The sequence below is a fragment of the Staurois parvus genome, unplaced genomic scaffold (assembly GCF_062004578.1).
Source record: "Staurois parvus isolate SC_StPar_1 unplaced genomic scaffold, SC_StPar_1.0 ptg001215l, whole genome shotgun sequence".
Lineage (NCBI taxonomy): Eukaryota > Metazoa > Chordata > Amphibia > Anura > Ranidae > Staurois > Staurois parvus.
The window spans coordinates 1,090,672-1,111,687 of NW_028319011.1; the positions used below are offsets into that span (position 1 = coordinate 1,090,672).

Consider the following 21,016-nt stretch of genomic DNA (forward strand, 5'->3'; position numbering starts at 1 on the left):
TGGTCAAGAGGGGAGGAGCCATGAGCACCGGCAGGGGACCTGAGAAGAAGAGGATCCGGGTTGCTCTGTGCAAAACCACTGCACAGAGAAGGTAAGTATGACATGTTTTTTTTTTTTTTCAAATAACAAAGCTTTTACATCACTTGAGATTAAAAAACAAATTCAATTTTATTTGAAGTAAAAAGAAACAGACATGATAGAAAATGACTGATATATACATAATTGACAAATGCCTTTGGACTGTAGGTCATGTTTGGTGCCACCTCCGCTGGACCATGTGCCACATTGGGTGCCAACATCATTGGGTAAGACTTGAAGTTCAGCTAGTCCTTGAGGCAAAAGTGACTAGCCCAAAACCAGCCTTGTCTCAACAACTGGCCAATCAGTAACCATTGGGTCTGTACCCTGGGTACACCCCACCCTGAGAAAATTTTGGCCCATAGATGTTTTGAGTATGTAGCCCCCCCCCGTGGTGTGGATACACTGGGATGTCAAAGACCGTATTATTGGGAGGGAAATCTGAAGAGGATATTCTGGTTCTGGCTTCAGAGGGTCTGGGCAGGGGAGGCATCAGACTGGGAGTGTAAATATCCCTCCGCTCAGGTGGAGCTTGAGTATGGGGTAGGCATGTAGTCACAGAGGAAGAGGGGAAGTTGGAGTAAAGGAGAGGGTGAATGCTGGGAGGGGACACCACATTAGGGGCCATGCATTTTGAATATGACTTTGGAAGGTTCCATAAGATGTTTGGGAAGGTTGCGGCAGGATCTATATTTGGGGGTTGGGTTTGTACTGAGGGACCAGCCTCTGCATCTGATCCGACCACAGTATTGTCTTTTGAAAGATGGGGGTGGTGAAAGTCTACAGATCTGTAGGGCTGTCCATGCAGGATACAAGGAGCCAGGTCAGGAGGGTAGCCTTCTTGCCGGGTGCCTCCCGTTTTCTGCAGCTTCATGGCATCCTCAGGAATTTGGCTCACATCCACCATCCAGTAGTTGCCCTTAGCCTGCGGCTTTAGTGGATCTTTTAGGACCTGCAAAGAGTGAGAAGACATTGGAGGCGTAGGCCGGCACAGCAAATTCACACAAATCTATTACGGGTCAGGTAACCAATCCTTATGGCCTATTTATAATACAGACAAATAATTTCCCCGGATCTGCCCCTATTATCATAAATGGTTATACTTTACATGGATAATATATGTACAAAATTAAAAAGGTTTGCTTTCTATAGAGTGGAAAACCGTAGGATCCCCCATCAGGTGTGCTAAGATTTTAGCTGGAGTTCTTTTTTTTTTAATCAAAATTGTATATAAATCTAAGTATGCACAAATATACAAAATACAAAAATCAACCTATTGCAGTGTTGTCTCTGCCCCTCCTGTGATGTTTCTGGCAATTTGAAAATTCTGGGAGAATGGTAAGGAATGGTTGCTGCAGGAGGGGCAATTCCCTCCACTGGAAGATAGAGCAATGCCCTGCGCTGGGGGGGGGGGGGGGACAATACTCTGTGCTGAAAGGAAGAAGAGGGTCAAACCTGCAGTAGAGGTGGTGGCAATGCCCTGGGGTGGTCATATGAAGAATATAATGATGCAATAGGTAGAATCAGTGTGGGGTAATGGGAGGATGAGGGAGGGTAAAAACACAAGGTAGAGTAATGAAGCAGAGTGGACATCTACACATACCGGGGTGTATTTACTAAAGCTAGAGAGTGCAAAATCAAGTTCACTTCTGCATAAATACCTAATCAGTTTCCAGGTTTTACTGACAAATCCTAATTGAGCAAGCAGAGGTAAGAAGCTGATTGACTACCATGCACAGCTGCACCAGATTCTGAGTGCACCAGCATTAGGCTGGCCATACATTATACAATTTTCTTGAGCCAACCACCTTGCAGGGGTCTTAACTAATCATCATCATTGGTTGTGATTCCAACCTGCTTAAAAATCTACTATTACTCCCAAACCAAAAGTAGCAAACAGATAGTTTGAAGGACCATAGGCCAATTGTGCTCACCCCGGTAATAATGAAGTTCTTTGAGGGATTGGTGTTAAAAATGCATCAAAACAGCTTCACCAGGTAGTTTAGATGCTTGTTGTGTGGGGCAAACAATGTGTCCCTAAACATTGGGGAGACCAAGGAGTTAATGGTTTTTAGGAAGACCAAGACTGACATGGTTCCAGTCTACACCAGAGAAGTGGTAGAGTGGGTATCTGCTTTTAAGTTTTTTTGGGGTATTAAAGTGTTACTAAACACTGGACTCCACATTCACTATATCTGGTCTCCCACAGTACACAGAATATGGAAATGCAATTATTTTAGTAAATATAAACTGCTAAATACCTTCTCATCAGCAGTATATAGCAGTCTTGACTTCTATCAGTGTCCAGTAGAGCACTGGCTTAAGCTTGTAGGAGCTTACTTTCTTCTTTAGTGGCATGCAGAACCCCTGACCTCTGGACAATGCTGATTGGCCCTGTGCTAATTTCATGTACTGTCCCAAGAAAAAACCTCTAGCAATACACACCAAACTGAGCATGTGCAGAGTGTCTTCACACGATATGTCTTATCAGGATGTAACAGGGGGAACACTAAGGGGAGAATCAGAAGACAGGATCAAACAGCATTTTTACACACCGCAGAGGATTAACCCCTTAGGTTCCACGGTGAGTATAACAAGCATTCTTTACTGCATATAGTTAGTTAGGCTGAAAAAAAAAGTAATAATCCTATACCCACAGTTGATCCAGAGGAAGGCAAAAAACCCCAGCAAAGCATGATCTAATTTGCACCTGCTGGGGAAAAAATAAATCCTTCCTGATTCCCGAGAGGCAATCGGATATTCCCTGGATCAACTTTACCTATAAATGTTATATCCAGTTATATTCTGTGTATCCAAGAAAGAATCCAGGACTTTCCTACAGCAATCCACTGAGCTGGTCAGAACCAACTCTTGAGGGAGTCTATTCCACATTTTCACAGCTCTCACTGAAGAAACCTTTGTGTTTTGGAGATTAAATTTCTTTTCCTCCAGACATAAAGAGTGCCCCCTTGTCCTCTGATGACCTCAGAGTGAATAACTCTACACCAAGTTCACTATATGAACCACTGATGTATTTATACATTGTGATCATATCCCCCCCCTTATGTATTATACATGGTGATCATATCCCCCCCTTATTATACATGGTGATCATATCCCCCCCTTATTATACATGATGATCATATCCCCCCCTTGTGTATTATACATGGTGATCATATCCCCCCCCCTTGTGTATTATACATGGTGATCATATCCCCCCCCTTGTGTATTATACATGGAGATCATATCCCCCCTTATGTATTATACATGGTGATCATATCCCCCCCTTGTGTATTATACATGGTGATCATATCCCCCCCTTGTGTATTATACATGGTGATCATATCCCCCCTTAATCTCCTCTTCAAGAGAATAAACTCAGTTCCTCTAATCTTTCCTCATAGCCGATCTCCTCCATGCCTCATATCAGTTTGGTTGCCCTTCTCTGTACTTTCTCCAGTTCCCCAATGTTCTTTTTGTGAATTGGTGCCCAAAACTGAACTGCATATTCCAAATGAGGTCTTACTAATTATTTGCTCCGGGGTAATATGATCTCTCTGGAGTCTATACCTCTTAATATAAGAGGATTTTGCTAGCTATAGAAGCCTCAGCTTGGCATGGCATGCCATTATTAGGATTGTGATCTACCAGAACCCCCAGATCCTTCACCATTGATTCCCCAGTTGTACTCCCCCTAGTAAAAAAGGGTTCCAACACTGAACCCTGGGGTACACCACTGATGACCCCAGACCATTCATTAACTACTCTGAACACGATCTTTTAGCCAGTTTTCTATCCATTTACATATGGATTTTTCCAAGCCCGTAGACTTTACCTTACAAGTTAGCCGTGTGTGGGGAACTGTGTCAAACACTTTTCCAAAATCCAAGTATACCACGTCCACCGCCACCCCTGTCCAAGGTTTTGCTCACCCCCTCAAAAAGAAATCAGATTTGTTTGACAACTTCTGTTTTTCATGAATCCATGCTGTCTGTTGCTTAAAATATTTGTTTCCAGCAAGAACTCATCTATGTGGTCTTTTATTAAACTCTCCAGTATCTTCCCAACTATAGAAGTTAAACTAACAGGTCTGTAATTACTTGGTAAAGATTTTGACCTTTTTATATATAGGCACCACATTGGCCTTACAGCAATCCAGTGGTACTATGCCAGTCATTAAAGAGCCCCTACAAATTAGAAACAATGGCTTTGAAAAGACAGAGCTCAATTCTTTAAGGACCTGTGGGTGTATGCCATCTGGTCCAGGGGCTTTAGTCACCTTTATTCTGTATAAATATTTTTAGATCATATCAATTGTGAGCCAATGTGGATCATCTGGAGCTGTATCAGTACCATGCCCATTATGAACAAGAGCTCCCACATGCTCCTTTGTAAATACAGAGCTGAAGAAGGCAATAAATTTGCCTTCTCTTTGTCCCCAGTCACCCCCTCTAGATTATTTAGTAAAGGGCCTACATGCTCGGACCGGACCTTCTTACTATTAATATATTTGAAGAATTTTTTGGGGTTGGTCCTGCTATCTTTTGCAATCTGTTGTTAGTTTTCAATTTTTGCGGCCTTTATTTCCTTTTTCCATATTCTGTTATATTCTTTGTAATGTTTAAACGATAATAGTGATCCTTCATTTTTTTATTTAATAAAAGTTCTTCTCTTATTATCTATAGCCTTTTTAACTTTGGCTATCAGCCACATAAGTTTGATTTTTAGCCTTTTAAACTTGTTGCCCATGGGATTATATTTTGCAGTGTGAACTCCCATTTCTGTGTTGTGTTCATCAATGCCAATATTCCCTCCCAGTCTAAGTCTTGGAAAATTACCTCTTGAACTTAAGCGGTTTTTATTTTTCCTGTATGTGCTCACCGTTTACAGTTAATAAATGAATTCATGTTATGGTCACTGCTAGCCAGATGTTCTTTTATATGCACATTCGTAAAAAGCTCTGCATGGTTTGAGATTACCAGGTCCAGCAGAGCATCATTCCTAGTTGGGGCCTCTATGAATTGTACCATAAAATTGTCCTGTAGTAGGTTTAAAAAGGTTTGCCCTTTAACTGTTCCTGCAGTACCATTACTCCAGTCAATTTCCAGGTAGTTAAAATCCCCCATTATTATCACTGTCCCAGACCTTTAGATCTGTGTAAGGAGCCGAGTCTCCATCTCCTCATTAACACTGGGAGGCCTATAACAAACTTCAATGACTACCTTAGTATGCACCCCCATGTGCAGTTCCACCCATAATACTTCAGCCTCATCACACTCCCCATCAACTAGGTCCTCTTTTACACTCGCTCTGAGATCACTTCTCATATAGAGACAGACACCACCACCTTTCCTATTACTCTGTCTCTCCGAAAGAGAACATAGCCAGGAATATTAATGGTCCAGTCAAGCGAAGAATGAAGCCAAGATTCAGCAATACCAATTAAATCATAGCTCTCCATGCAAAAAAGATTCCAACTCACCTATTTTGCTTGACAGACTTCTGGCATTGTTGAACAAACACTGACACCTTGTTCACACGTATTTTGCATATTTATTGTCATACAAATGGTACCGATTCCACTGGTTGTTTGCATCATGGGAACGGTCTTATCAGCCATAGCCTTCCCCCCATCTTCCCCCATTCCACCCACCAATAAGTACTGACCCGTCTGATCTGTCTACCCAGTTATAATCTAATTCTCCCTCCCCCCTTGATCCTAATTTAAATACTCCTCCAGCCTTCCCTTAAACCTCTCCCCCAGCACAGCAGACCATCTCTAACATATAGGTTGCACCCCAATGAAAAGTCAGCCCAGTGCTTTAGGAACCCAAATCCTTCCCTCTTACACCAGGTCTTCAGCCATGCATTGAGTTCTCTAATCTCCCCATCTTTCCCGAGTTGCGCATGGCACAGGTAATATTTCATAGAATATCACCTTGGAGGTTCTTTCCTGCAACTTGCAGCCTAATTCTTTAAATTGATTTTTAAGCAGCCTCCATCTTCCATGTATTCTGTCATTGGTTCCAACATGAACCAAGACCGCTGGGTCATGCCCAGCCCCTCCCAGTAATTTATTAACCCGGTCCACCACATGCCGAACCCTGGCACCAGGGAGACCGCAAACCATTCGGTTGAGGTGATCCTGGCGACAAATTCTATCAGTCCTTCTGGTCATAGAATCCTACTACTACTACCACCAGCTGTCTAAGCCTTCCTGCACTACCCTCACCACCCCTCCCAGATGGTCTGCCATCCCGGCTGTTAGGGATAGCAGTGACATCCAGGGGTGCCACCCCCACATCTTCAACCAACTTGCCCAGCCTGTTTGGGTGCTCAAACCCAGGGCCAGCCTTCCTTCTCTATGAGCCCCTACCACTCCCTCATTACAGTAACCCATCTTCCTACCTGATAATCCTAATTATCCCCTCTGCCCTCCACATCAGTCCCATTAGCTACCTGCTCAGAGAGCAGAAGACCCCTTTCAAGGTTGATAGCTCTGCCCAGCGTTGCAACTTTCTCCTCCAGACCTCTAACACGAGATTCTAGAAAGGCAAGCCGCTCACATCTGTCACAGCGGTATCCATCCCGGAGCTGTTGCTCCATTGTTGCATACATGCGGCACACTGTGCACTGCACAAACCTTCCACCCCGCTAGCACTCATATCCCATCACAATACTAACAGGAAAGATCACTTGTCACTTACAGGTTAGTAGACTCCTCTTATAATCTCCTGTTTCCAACTCCATTTTTTATTTAACTCCACTTATTAAATGTCCACTTAGTGCAGTGGTTCTCAACCTTTCTAACGCCGCGACCCCTTAATACAGTTCCTCATGTTGTGGTGACCCCCAACCATAAAATTATTTTCGTTGCTACTTCATAACTGTAATTTTGCAGTAGGAGGAATAGTGCCACGTCATTGGTGTCAGTGGGAGGAATAGTGCCCCATCATTGGTGTCAGTGGGAGGAATAGTGCCCCGTCATTGGTATCAGTGGGAGGAATAGTGCCCCATCATTGGTATCAGTGGGAGGAATAGTGCCCCATCATTGGTGTCAGTGGGAGGAATAGTGCCCCATCATTGGTATCAGTGGGAGGAATAGTGCCCCGTCATTGGTGTCAGTGGGAGGAATAGTGCCCCCTTCATTGGTGTCAGTGGGAGGAATAGTGCCCCGTCATTGGTGTCAGTGGGAGGAATAGTGCTCCGTCATTGGTGTCAGTGGGAGGAATAGTGCCCCGTCATTGGTGTCAGTGGGAGGAATAGTGCCCCGTCATTGGTGTCAGTGGGAGGAATAGTGTCCCGTCATTGGTGTCAGTGGGAGGAATAGTGTCCCGTCATTGGTGTCAGTGGGAGGAATAGTGCCCCGTCATTGGTATCAGTGGGAGGAATAGTGCCCCGTCATTGGTATCAGTGGGAGGAATAGTGCCCCATCATTGGTATCAGTGGGAGGAACAGTGCCTCATCATTGGTATCAGTGGGAGGAATAGTGCCTCATCATTGGTATCAGTGGGAGGAATAGTGCCCCATCATTGGTATCAGTGGGAGGAATAGTGCCCCATCATTGGTATCAGTGGGAGGAACAGTGCCCCATCATTGGTATCAGTGGGAGGAATAGTGCCCCATCATCGGTATCAGTGGGAGGAATAGTGTCCCATCATCGGTATCAGTGGGAGGAATAGTGCCCCATCATCGGTATCAGTGGGAGGAATAGTGTCCCATCATTGGTATCAGTGGGAGGAATAGTGCCCCATCCTTGGTGTCAGTGGGGGGAGGAATACTGCCCCATCCTTGGTGTCAGTGGGGGGAGGAATTGTGCTACATCCTTGGTGTGAGTGGGGGGAGGAATTGTGCCCCATCGTTGGTGTCAGTGGGGGGAGGAATCGTGCCCCATCCTTGGTGTCAGTGGGGGAGGAATAGTGCCCCATTGTTGGTGTCATTTGGGGGAGGAATCGTGTCTCATCGTTGGTGTCAGTGGGGGGAGGAATAGTGCCCCATCGTTGGTGTCAGTGGGAGGAATAGTGTCCCATCGTTGGTGTCAGTGGGAGGAATAGTGCCCCATCATTGGTATTAGTGACACCAATGATGGGGCACTATTCCCACTGACACCAATGATACTTACCTTGCAGACTCCTGCTCCAGCCTGGGCTCGCTCGCTCCCTCCCTCTCCCATGGTACCGACACTTACCTGTCAGATGTCTTCCTTCTCCGGCCGCTGTCCTCCTCTTCACTCGCTCGATCTTCGCGGTGCCGCTCGGCTCCTCCTCTCCAAGCTCCACCTCCTTGCCGGTGATTGGCCGCCTGTGTGCCTCTCCTGAGCTACAGTACCGGCGGCCAATCACAGGCGAGGATTGATCTCGAGGTGTGTCCAGATGACAGGGGCGGCATGTCATCCCGCCCACACCTGGAGACGGCGGTGGCAGCGGCGGTGGCGAGGAGCGGTGTCTCGGTTCCTAAGACCATCGGAAATATGTGTTTTCCGATGGTCTTAGGCGACCCCTGTGGAAGCGTCGTTCGACCCCCAAAGGGGTCGCGACTCCCAGGTTGAGAACCGCTGACTTAGTTAAAGGTCCAGCAAGCAAAATACAGGCAAGCTCAGAGTGAGCTCCACAGCAAGTTATATAGGACCTGTATCACCTGGGACCAATTAACCCCGCCCCTTAATTAGAAGAGTGAAGGAAGACAAGGAAAGGAAGAAAAAAAAGTGACAGAAAAAGGGATTTAAAAAAGTAAAATCTTTTAGCAAGACCCAAAGAAGAAAATAAAACAACTACAAGCACCAGCAGTCAGCAGCAGTCAGAAGTAAAATGTTTTCACATTTCCCAGTCTTCAGTGATCAGCCAGCATACAATGCCAGACTGATTGTACTGTTGTGGGTTTAGTAACACTTTATGTCACCTGGAACACTCCAGCAACTATGGAAGAATGTTGTTCATTGACTAGAGTTCGGCTTTTAATACCGTTATCCCAGATCTATTGGTGGGGAAGATGCTGAAGCTGAATATGCCCCCTTCCCTTTGCTCTTGGACAGTGGTCTCCAAACTACAGCCCTGGGGCCAGATGTGGCCCTCTGATTGCCTTTATCTGGCCTTTGAGGCATTATTCCTGCCAGTCACACCAACAATGGGGCACTATTCTTCCCACTGACACCAACAATGAATCACTATTCCTTCCACTGACACCAACAATGAGGCACTATTCCTTCCACTGACACCAACAATGAATCACTATTCCTTCCACTGACACCGACAATGAGGCACTATTCCTTCCACTGACACCAACAATGAGGCACTATTCCTTCCACTGACACCGACAATAAGGCACTATTCCTCCCACTGACACCAACAACGAGGCACTATTCCTTCAACTGACACCAACAACGAGGCACTATTCCTTCCACTGACACCAACAACGAGGCACTATTCCTTCCACTGACACCAACAACGAGGCACTATTCCTTCCACTGACACCGACAACGAGGCACTATTCCTTCCACTGATACCGACAACGAGGCACTATTCCTCCCACTGACACCGACAACGAGGCACTATTCCTTCCACTGACACCGACAACGAGGCACTATTCCTTCCACTGACACCGACAACGAGGCACTATTCCTTCCACTGACACCGACAACGAGGCACTATTCCTTCCACTGACACCGACAACGAGGCACTATTCCTTCCACTGACACCGACAACGAGGCACTATTCCTTCCACTGACACCGACAACGAGGCACTATTCCTTCCACTGACACCGACAACGAGGCACTATTCCTTCCACTGACACCGACAACGAGGCACTATTCCTTCCACTGACACCGACAACAAGGCACTATTCCTTCCACTGACACCAACAACGAGGCACTATTCCTTCCACTGACACCGACAACGAGGCACTATTCCTTCCACTGACACCGACAACAAGGCACTATTCCTTCCACTGACACCGACAATGAGGCACTATTTCTTCAACTGACACCGACAATGAGGTACTATTCCTTCCACTGACACCGACAATGAGGCACTATTCCTTCCACTGACACCAACAGTAAGGCACTATTCCTCCCACTGACACCAACAATGGGGCAACATTCCTTCCACTGACACCAACAATGCGGCAGTATTCCTCCCACTGACATTAACAGTAAGGCACTATTCCTCCCACTGACACCAACAATGGGGCACTATTCCTTCCACTGACACCAACAATGGGGCACTATTCCTCCCACTGACACCAACAACGGGGCACTATTCCTTCCACTGACACCAACAGTGGGGCACTATTCCTTCCACTGACACCAACAAGGTGGGCACTATTCCTTCCACTGGCACCAAGGGGGCACTATTCCTTCCACTGACACCAACAATGGGGCACTATTCCTTTCACTGGCACCAACAATGGGGCACTATTCCTTTCACTGACACCAACAAAGAGGCACTATTCCTGCCACTGACACCAACAATGAGGCACTATTCCTGCCACTGACGCCAACAATGGGGCACTATTCCTTCCACTGACACCAACAGTGGGGCACGATTCCTTCCACTGACACTAACGATGGGGCACTATTCCTGCCACTGACACCAACAATAGGGCACTATTCCTGCCACTGACACCAACAATAGGGCACTATTCCTGCCACTGACACCAACAATAGGGCACTATTCCTTCAACTAACACCAACTATTTCTCCCCATAAAACCAAAGATCGGGCATTGTTTACTCCCATGGCCCCCCTACAGTCTAAAGTACACTAAACTGGCCCTTTCTTTAGAAGGTTTGGAGACCCCTACTCTTGGATAAAGGATTTCCTGGTAGAGCGCCCACAGGGGGTCACACTGAGTAAGCATGTGTCATCCCAGGGTGTGGTCAGCATAGGAGTACCACATGGTTGTGTATTGAGTCCCCTTCTCTACTCTCTATACCCTTGTGATTGCACTCCCTGCTTTTCTACAAAACGTAACATCAAAGTTTCAGATGACACCACCATAGTAGGTTGCATCACAAGAGGGGATGAGAAGCATTACAGGGAAGAAGTGGCCAATTCAGTAGAGTGGTGTGAGGGAAACAATTTGTCCCTAAACACTGGGGAGACCAAGGAGTTAAAAGCTGATTTTAGGAAGACCAAGACTGACATGGTTCCATTCTACACCAGAGGAGACGTAGTAGAGCCGGTATCTGCTTTTAAGTTTTTAGGTATTAAAGTGTTACTAAACCACAGACCCTGCATTCACTATATCTGGTCTCCCCGGACCCTGCATTCACTATATTCGGTCTCCCCGGACCTTGTATTCACTATATCTGCTCTCCCTGGACCCTGCATTTACTATATCTGGTCTCCCAGGACCCTGCATTCACTATATCTGGTCTCCCTGGACCCTACATTCACTATATCTGGTCTCCCAGGACCCTGCATTCACTATATCTGGTCTCCCTGGACCCTGCATTCACTATATCTGGTCTCCCTGGACCCTGCATTCACTATATCTGGTCTCCATGGACCCTGCATTCACTATATATGGTCTCCCTGGACCCTGCATTCACTATATCTGGTCTCCCCGGACCCTGCGTTCACTATATCTGGTCTCCCCGGACCCTGCGTTCACTATATCTAGTGTCCCCGGACCCTACATTCACTAAATCTGCTCTCCCCGGACCCTGCATTCACTATATCTGCTCTCCCCGGACCCTGCATTCACTATATCTGCTCTCCCCGGACCCTGCATTCACTATATCTGCTCTCCCCGGACCCTGCATTCACTATATCTGCTCTCCCCGGACCCCGCATTCACTATATCTGGTCTCCCAGGACCCAGCATTCACTATATCCGGTCTCCCCGGACCCTGCATTCACTGTATCTGGTCTCCCCAGTCTCCCCTGCATTCTCTATATCTTGTCTCCCCGGACCCTGTATTCACTATATCTGGTCTCCCCGGACCCTGTATTCACTATATCTGGTCTCCCCGGACCTTGCATTCACTATATCCGGTCTCCCTGGACCCTGCATGCACTATATCTTGTCTCCCTGGACCCTGTATTCACTATATCTGATCTCCCCAGACCCTGCATTCACTATATCTGGTCTCCCCAGACCCTGCATTCACTATATCTGATCTCCCCAGACCCTGCATTCACTATATCTGGTCTCCCCGGACCCTGAATTCACTATATCTGGTCTCCCCGGACCCTGCATTCACTATATCTGGTCTCCCTTTACCCTGCATTCACTATATCTGGTCTCCCCAGACCCTGCATACACTATATCCAGTCTCCCCGGACCCTACATTCACTATATCTGATCTCCCCGGACCCTGCATTCACTATATCCGCTCTCCCCAGACCCTGCATTCACTATATCTGGTCTCCCACAGTACACAGAACATGGAAATGCAATTATTTTAGTAAATATAAATTACTAAACCTGGAAACCATCTGGCAGGAGGTTGGAAAAAGAAAAAAGGTGAGGACAAAACGACTCGAGGAAGGTTTCTTTCTTTCTTTCCAATAGCTATCAAGGCCCTAAATGGTCATTTTGAGTATTATTATCTCGCTCCAAGTGACTTGGCTTGATGTTGTGGTCGTCGTTTCTTTTAGGCTTTTATCTGGGGGGATGGGGACAATGTTCACATGTGTGCATGTTGAGAATGTTATATGTTCATGTGTGTGTGGAGTTTTTTTTTTTATAGAATTTCATTGTGATTTACGTTGCAATGACAATAAAGTACCTATCTTTTTTTATTTCAAAAAAGTTTATTGGTGAATTACAGAATTACAAAGGAACTTGTAAAATACAAGAGGATAAGGCAGTCATCAATAGGTACAACATGAGAAAACAGAGATCATATGCAAGAACATAGACAGCGACAAATAACTAGGCCACAACCGGGTTATGCATGTAATACTCAGGCAGCATGAAAAGGCATAATAGAGGCTGATAACAGAGAACCTCATGTAGATATACCTCAAGGCATAGGCCCGCAATGGGGGGGCGAATGTAGTGCACATACAAAAAATGTGGCGACAGTCGTTATGTAGCAAAGGTATCTGAATACAAATGAAAACTGTCGTAGAGACTCTAATAAGTATAAGATAATATTGATGTAGTTATGCCCAATGATCTCTTGAAGACTACATAAAGTGCAGAAGAGTGTGTGAGAAGAAAAGGAAAAGAGTGTGGGAGATGGGAGAGATGAAAGAGAAGAGAAAGAAAAAGAGAAAAAAAAAAAAAAAAGGGGGGGGAGGGGGTAGAGGAAAGGGGGAGGAAGGACAAAGGGAGAGGGTGGAATAAGGGGAGGAGTAACGTGCGAATTAAGTGTCATCGTCTATACGTTAGGATATAAACAGAAGTAGACAGAACCTGAACCGCCACAGGGGACATGCAAATGGGGGCAGATACACTTAAGGAAACACATTGCCAGCCATTCGGAAAAAGAGAAAGGGGTGTCATAGGAGGGTGAGCTGAATTAGATCAAGTAGATTGGTCCATGAGGGACTGATATGCAGGGGTGGTCTGAAAGTGAGTCCAACAGGCCCAAGTGTGGGAAAATTTGGTCAGGGTATCAAGTGCAGTCGCAATCAGTTTTTCCATCTCCGCCACTTTGCCCAAGCGGATAAGCCAATCTTGTATGGAGGGACGGCGAGTGGAGCCCCAAAATACAGGTAAGCAGAGTCTGGCTGCGTTGACATATGCATAGCTAAGGATTTAAAATACTGTCCCCACGGAAGGGAGGAATAGTGGAGGAGGAACTGAGTCAGAGAAAGAATCAATGGTAAGGTAGTTACAGACACCACAATCCGATAGACCTCTTGCCAGAATGGTTGAATGATTGGGCAAGACCACCAGATGTGGAGAAATGACCCATCTGACGTCCAGCATCTCCAACAGCTGTTGGGCAAGGATTCTCTCTTGTCAGGTATCACTAACACCATTGATCCTGCAGGTTTGTCGGCCACCAACGCCCCCTTGACGTTGGAGGAGCTGCACTCTGCGGCTAAATCCTTCAGGCGGGGCAGGACCCCGGGCTGCGATGGTCTCCCAGCAGAGCTCTATGTAGCGCTGTGGGACCTCGTGGGCCCGGACCTGCTCGAGCTGTACGAGGAGATGGTGGTGGAGGGCAGGATGCCTCCTTCGTTGAGGGAGGGAATGATCACGATCTTGTACAAGCGTAAGGGGGAGAGATGTGACTTGAAAAACTGGCGTCCCATCTCTCTCCTGAACGTGGACTACAAGATCCTCGCCAAAGTCCTGGCTAACAGGCTGAAGGCCGTCATCGGACAGATCATCCACCCGGATCAGACTTGCGGCATTCCTGGCCGCAGGATTGCAGACAGCCTAGCGCTCGTCCGGGACACGGTCCAATACATCAAGGACCGCCGTGTGCACGCGGCCCTGGTCAGTCTTGATCAGGAAAAGGCCTTTGACCGTGTCTCCCATGGGTGTATGTGCAGAGCCCTGCGCAGGTTTGGTCTTGGGGAAATGTTTTGTCGGTATGTTGACCTGATGTATAACGACATTTGTAGTACTGTGCAGGTGAACGGCTGGAAAACTGACCCCTTCCCGGTCCTCTCCGGGGTCAGACAAGGCTGCCTTCTTTCACCTCTGCTTTTTGTTTGCTGTATAGAGCTCTTTGCCGAATGCATCAGACGGAATCCAGAGATCGGGGGAATCACCGCGCCGGGACCAGACAGAAGGGAAGTGAAGTGCTCGCTCTACATGGACGACGTAACGGTGTTCTGTGCCAACCAGCGCTCCATCGACCTGCTCGTCCAGACCTGCGAGGACTTCGGCCAAGCTTCGGGGGCAAAAGTCAACTGCGGGAAGTCAGAAGTCATGCTGTTCGGAAAGTGGTTCCTGCCTTCTTCTGCATCCATGCCCTTTGGCATCAAGACAGACTTCATGAAAATCCTGGGAGTTTGGTTTGGTGCCGAGGGTGCAGCCCTGAAGTCTTGGGAGGAGAGACTGTCAAAGATGCGACAAAAGTTTGGACTTTGGAGCCTCAGAGACCTCACCATCGAAGGGAAGACACTGGTACTCCGCAGCGAGATTCTCCCTGTGTTGCAGTACCTCACCCAGGCCTGGCCCCCACGGGTCAACACCTGTAAGGCCATCACCAGGGTGGTGTTTCACTTCATCTGGGGCTCCAAGATGGACAGAGTGAAGAGGGCAGTCATGTTCAAGGAACCCCTCAAGGGCGGTAAGGGCGTGCCCGACATCGCCACCCAACTAAGGGTGTTCTTTGCCTGCAACTGCATCCGCAGAACTTTGCCAAAAAGGATTATGGACTCTGGCAGGAACGTAATGTCACGCTTCTTCCTGTTGCCTCTCTGGAGGTCCCTCGGATGGGACAATTGGGACAGTTCCATCTCCTACAACTGGGACACTCCTTGGTACTACCTGGATACCTTCAAGTTTATCAAGGAGCAGGGGCTACAGGGAGTCAAGCCTGACTTGTGGAAGCCAAAGATCATTTACAAGCTCATCAGAGCAAGTGACATTTTGGAGTCGGTTCCAGGCCTGCCTTCAGACACCTGCAAGGTGGTCTGGAGGAATGTTTCTTCAAACATCCTCACCAACAGGCACAAGGACCTGGCATGGATGGCAATCCAAGGGGGGTTGCCTCTCAGGACATTTATGCATGCCAGGAACCTGAGCAGATACAGACACTGCCCCTTCTGCATCATCCACGAGGAAACGGTTCATCACGTTTTCTGGGAGTGCTCTTTTGCTCAGGACCTGTTGAGGGCCCTGGAACCTGAACTCAAGCACTTTGTGCCACAGACAACCATCACACACTTTGGGGTGTTGAATGGACTTTTCTGTGGAACGTTTTCTCTGGAGGACATTGACAGCGCCTGGCGGGTGCTGTGTTGTTTTAAGGACGCTTTATGGTGCGCCAGGAAGCACCTCATCCACCAGCGGGAGAGGATGTACATTGAGGACTGCCGCAGACTGATCCTCAGTCTGCTCAGGGACTATACCTTGATGGACTTTAAGGAGGAAGAGGACGTCTGAAGATCTCCCCTTCCCCCTACTCCCCCTTGCGTGTCTTTGTCCTTTCAATAAAGCTTCGGGCCTGTGACCCTTTCCCCCCCCCCCCACACCCGATGCTTATTGTATATTGTAACTAATCGTATCTTGCATGACTTTGTAATGGTAGGAAATGTTCTTTGTCTTAGGATGCTATGGTCTCGGGGTAAGCGGCGTTATGCATGACATGTTGGTCTGGGGATTCGTCCGCCACGCACATCACGTCAGGCATCATACCGCTGAGTGAATGTATTATCGAATGTATTTATCGTATGCCTGGAACTATATTGCAATGTGGTGCGCTGCGTCGCAGTATAGGGTGAGCTGTACCCCGATAACGAGTATCATGTTTTTTTATACTTATGTAAAGTATCCTAAAAAAAAAGCTGTTGGGCAAGGAAGGGTTGTAGCGATGAATTCTTGAAGGAGTTCGGTACCATCTGGAGGCCAGTTTGTAGCTGTTTTCTTGCGTCGAAACATTGAGGGAGCATTTGTGGGAGTAACTAAAAATTAGGTCCAAATCTGAATCTGACAGGTTGGTATCCAGCTCTCTGTTCCATGCACGGCATGAAGGAAGAGAATTGTAGGTCCTACTCCCAACAAGGAGGGGGTACACCTCTGAGATCAAATGCTTTTGGGGTTCGGCTTTAGAGCATGCGGATTCGAAAGGGTAAGAGGACGGGCCCAGTTGTGACGGTCTTTATGCGAAAGCAAGAAGTGTCTCATCTGGAGATAAGCCCAGACAGGGAAATCACAGATACCCAGGCTGTCTAGTAATTCAGCAAATGTTTTCATCCTGCCTTTATGAAGAAAGTGTTTTACTATAATCTGAGGGTGCGGCCAGTGTTTGGACAGGAAGGCTTCATGCATGCCAGGAGGGAAGTCTGGGTTAAGGAGTTGGGCATATCAGAAATGGATACAGACTTACAAGCCAAGCGGAAAATTTTTAAGGTGGGCCCCAGCAGAGGGTGTGTGAGAAGGACTTGAGGGGTATGCCTTGGTAGGAGCCATGGGATCGACGCCAAGGGTGAGGGTGAAAAGGCATTCTCCAAATGGACCCAATCTTTGGTAGCCGAGCGGACGTGCCAATCGATTATGCGGGAAAGGTGACAAGCCCAATAATAGCGGTGAAGGTCAGGGAGCCCAATTCCTCCTCTAAGTTTAGGAAGGATCAGTTGGGAGAATGCAATGCGTGGCCGCTTATGGTCCCAAAGGAATAGGGAGCACAATTTTTTACAGAAGGCAAAAAAAGCGAGTGGCAGAAGAATCGGCAATGTTTGAAAAAGAGAGAGTAGACGGGGGAGTATGTTCATTTTTAGTATCGCCGCCCTTCCGAACCAAGAGAAGCAAGGGCGATGCCATTTAGTGAGATCCTCCTGTATAGAACGAAGGGCGAGAAGGAAATTTTTGGTGTAGAGGTCGTCAAGATTACAGGTAAGTTGCACACCAAGATAAGAGAGGGCATTCCTTTCCCACTGAAACGGAAAGTGAGACTGACAAAATGAAACCAGGTCAGGGGAAAGAGAGATGTTAAGAGCATAGGACTTAGAGAAGTTGATTTTAAGATTCGACAGAAATTGAAAGAAAGCGAAGTCTTTCAATAGATTCGGCAATGTGGTATGGGGGTCGACAAGAAACAGGAGGATGTCATCCGCATAAGCAGCAAGCTTACAGTATATTCTTTGCTGCCTTGATCCCTTTGATATCAGGATTTGAGCAAATTTCCTTAACAAAGGCTCAAGGGATAAGACGAACAGGAGCGGGGAGAGGGGGCAACCCTGGCGTGTTCCATTTCTTAGGTGGAAGGGGTTTGATAAGTGTCTCTTTACCCGGACTCGAGCTGTTGGATCAGCATATAGGGCCATTATGAAGTTTAGCATTCTCTCCCCCAAACCCAACGCCATCAAAGACGCCTTCAAGTAGTCCCATGCAATCCTATCAAAGGCCTTTTCAGCATCTAAAGAAAGAAAAAATCCAGGAGTGTTAGATTTACAAAGCCAATGTTGGAGATTAAGGGCCTTAATGGTGTTGTCCCTTGCTTCTCTACCAGGGATAAAACCCACCTGATCTAAATTGATCAGGGCGGGAAGCAAGGGGAGGAGCCGTTTAGCAACAATTTTCACGAACAATTTGATGTCAACATTCAGCAGGGAAATAGGTCTGTAATTGGGAACCAGAGTATCGTCCTTACCGCTTTTGGGGATAACCATAATGTAAGCCTCTAAAAGTCGGGAATGTGACTGGGGAGACTGAGAGAGAGTATTGAAAGCGGAAAGAAAAGGGGCACCTAGGATGTCTAGGAAGGATTTATAATATGCTACTGAAAAACCATCAGGACCCGGGCTCTTACCAGGTTTCATCTGCTTTACAGCGCACTGTTGCTCAATCAGGGTCAGATCTTTTTCCAGAGAGTGAGCCTGTTCCTCAAAGAGAGCAGCTGGGCTATAAAGATGAAGGAATTCAGAGATCAGGGAAGCTCTGGATTTTGTCGGTCTGCAGAGGGGGATGTTCAGGAGGGAGATTATATAAGGATTTATAAAACTGTTCGAAATGGGAGGCAATGTCGGGGTTGGATGTAGCCACCGTGCCATCGGAGCCTCTGATTTTATGTACCGTCATGCTGGACCGTTTCTCGTGAAGAGCACTAGCTAGAAACTTCCTGCTCTTATTTTCGACTTCATAGTACAATTTTTGTGAAAGAATGTATCTTTTTTTGACCACCGTACCCAATTCTGTGAGAAGTTGTATGCGGGTGTTCGTAAGTTCTGACAAGGTCAACGCAGCTAGAGTCTGCTTATGGGCTTTTTCCAAAGATTGAATCCTGTCCGTAAAGAGTTTCAAACGCTCGTCTGTCTCTTTTACGTCTTGTCGCTATAGCTATGAGTGTACCGCGAATGACACACTTATGGGCTTCCCACTGCGTGAGGGGAGAGGTGTCTGAAGAGCAATTCAAGGAGAAATACTCAGTCAGGTTGTAACAGATCTCTTGTTCAATAGCAATGTCAGTAAGAAGGGAAGCGTCCAGGCGCCGGTACTTCGAGCATATGTGTTTTTCGGGAAACCGCAACGTCATGGTTATGGGATGGTGATCGGAGAGGACCATCGGTTCTATGGAGGCAGCATGAAGGAGTGGGAAATCTGACTGTGACAAGAAGAAGTAATCTATCCTAGAGTATTTGTTATGTGGTGTGGAACAGAAAGTGTAGTCCTTAACAGTAGGGTAGAGAGTTCGCCAGGAATCGTGTAGTTGCAAGTGTTGTAATTGTAAGCGTATCTGCTTAAGAGCTTTGTAAGGCAAAAAGGAGCTGCCCGAAGAGGAGTCCAACAATGGGCTTAAAGGGACATTCAGATCTCCCCTTAATATCAGCACACCCGTTTGGAAAGCGGCTAGGGCAGAGCTGAGCGAGCATGTGAACGAAACCTGTTTGGCGTTGGGAGCATAAACGTTAGCAAACGTGTTGGGTCGATTGGCGAAGGAGCTCTTTATAAACAGATATCTACCTTTGGGATCCAGAAGAGTATCTGTCATATTAAAGGGGAGATGTCTGGCGAGCAGGATGGCGACCCCTTTCGATTTAGCTAAGGGATTAGTGGCGTGGAAAACTGTAGGAAAGCGGAAGTTAAAAAGCTTGGGAATAGAATCTTGACGGAAGTGCTTCTCCTGGATAAAGACTACATCCGCTTTTTGTTTATGCAAGTAGGAAAGCAGCATGGAGCGCTTTTCTGGCGTGTTCAGGCCCTTAACATTAAGTGAGAGAACTTTCAAGGACAGTTGTCCTGGCAAAGAGTTGGGGGAGGGCATATCTACAGTTCAATGTCGTATAAATCTGATGATGCAACACATGGGGGTCAGGGGAATGAAGAGGGAATGAGAGAAGGAAAGAAAAACAAACAAAAAAAAAAAAAAAGGGGGGGGGGGAGAGGGAAGGAGCAGTCCCAGGGAAGAGAAATAGACAGAGAAGAAAAAGTATTAGAGGTAATCGCTCATATCAAATAAATGCATACAATGTGACTCTTCACTGCAAAATACTAAGAGAATAATGAAATTAAAATAAAAGAATGAAAATCGTATAATGTGACTCATCACTCCAATAGTGCAAAAACATGTATAGTGTCAGACCTAAAATAAATATCTGTGCCCCTCACTTCAAACCGTGCTCACACACTAAATTAATACAATATCTAAAATTGTACCTTCCACTTGAAAACAAACGTGCTCATACACTTCATATATTAAATATTAGATCATGTATCAACACACCCCCTAACAAACATGGGGCTAAACATAAAGTGCTGAAGTGCAAGAAACGTGTCCACTCTTCAAAATGATCAAAAAAATGTTCAATCAGTGATGAATAAAATCATGCAATGTGTAATGGTGTTCAACAATTCTGTGATTGTGCCAAAACTTTTCTTCTGTATGTGGCTAGATTGCCTCCTCACCTCCTCCCTGTGACCCCTAGGGGCCAACACGCTTGCAGGATCACCCTGGATCCTTAAATCATATGGTTCAGCAGCCTTCTTCCTCCAGTGGATCTCCTTGTGGGGCTCCTATTGCCCCTAATCAGCCCAGATGTCTCTAGAGAACAGTGGCTCACCCGCCCAGTGAGCCAAAAAAAGAGACCCTCTAAGTGTAGTATTAGTGCAAATATGACTCCTTTATTGCAAAAGAAGGAATAACACTCACATAGTTCGCAGTTCTCCCTCCTCACCGATGTGTGGGTATACTGCATGTGTGTGGGACTTCCTGGGTATACCAAGATGGCGTCGCACGCCGGAGGTGCGTCACCGCGCACCGGAAACTGCGTACTCGCGTACCTACGCGTTACGTCACTGTCTGCTCGTGACTTCCTTGGGGTATCGCATTATGAATGCAGCTCCTCCCTTTATACTGGACCTATTAATT

At 46.8% G+C, this 21,016-nt stretch overlaps 1 protein-coding gene across 1 annotated transcript; it reads right to left on the minus strand.

Moving 5' to 3' along the window:
- Positions 1–293: 293 nt before the first annotated feature.
- LOC149438129 (forkhead activin signal transducer 3-like) lies at positions 294–18,729 on the minus strand. Its single transcript, XM_089660224.1, has 4 exons — positions 18,653–18,729; positions 18,461–18,552; positions 17,940–18,067; positions 294–1,030 (listed from the first exon to the last, which is right to left on the minus strand). The coding sequence occupies exons 1-4, from the start codon at positions 18,727–18,729 to the stop codon at positions 383–385; spliced, it is 945 nt and encodes a 314-aa protein (XP_089516350.1). The 3' UTR covers positions 294–382.
- Positions 18,730–21,016: the final 2,287 nt, after the last annotated feature.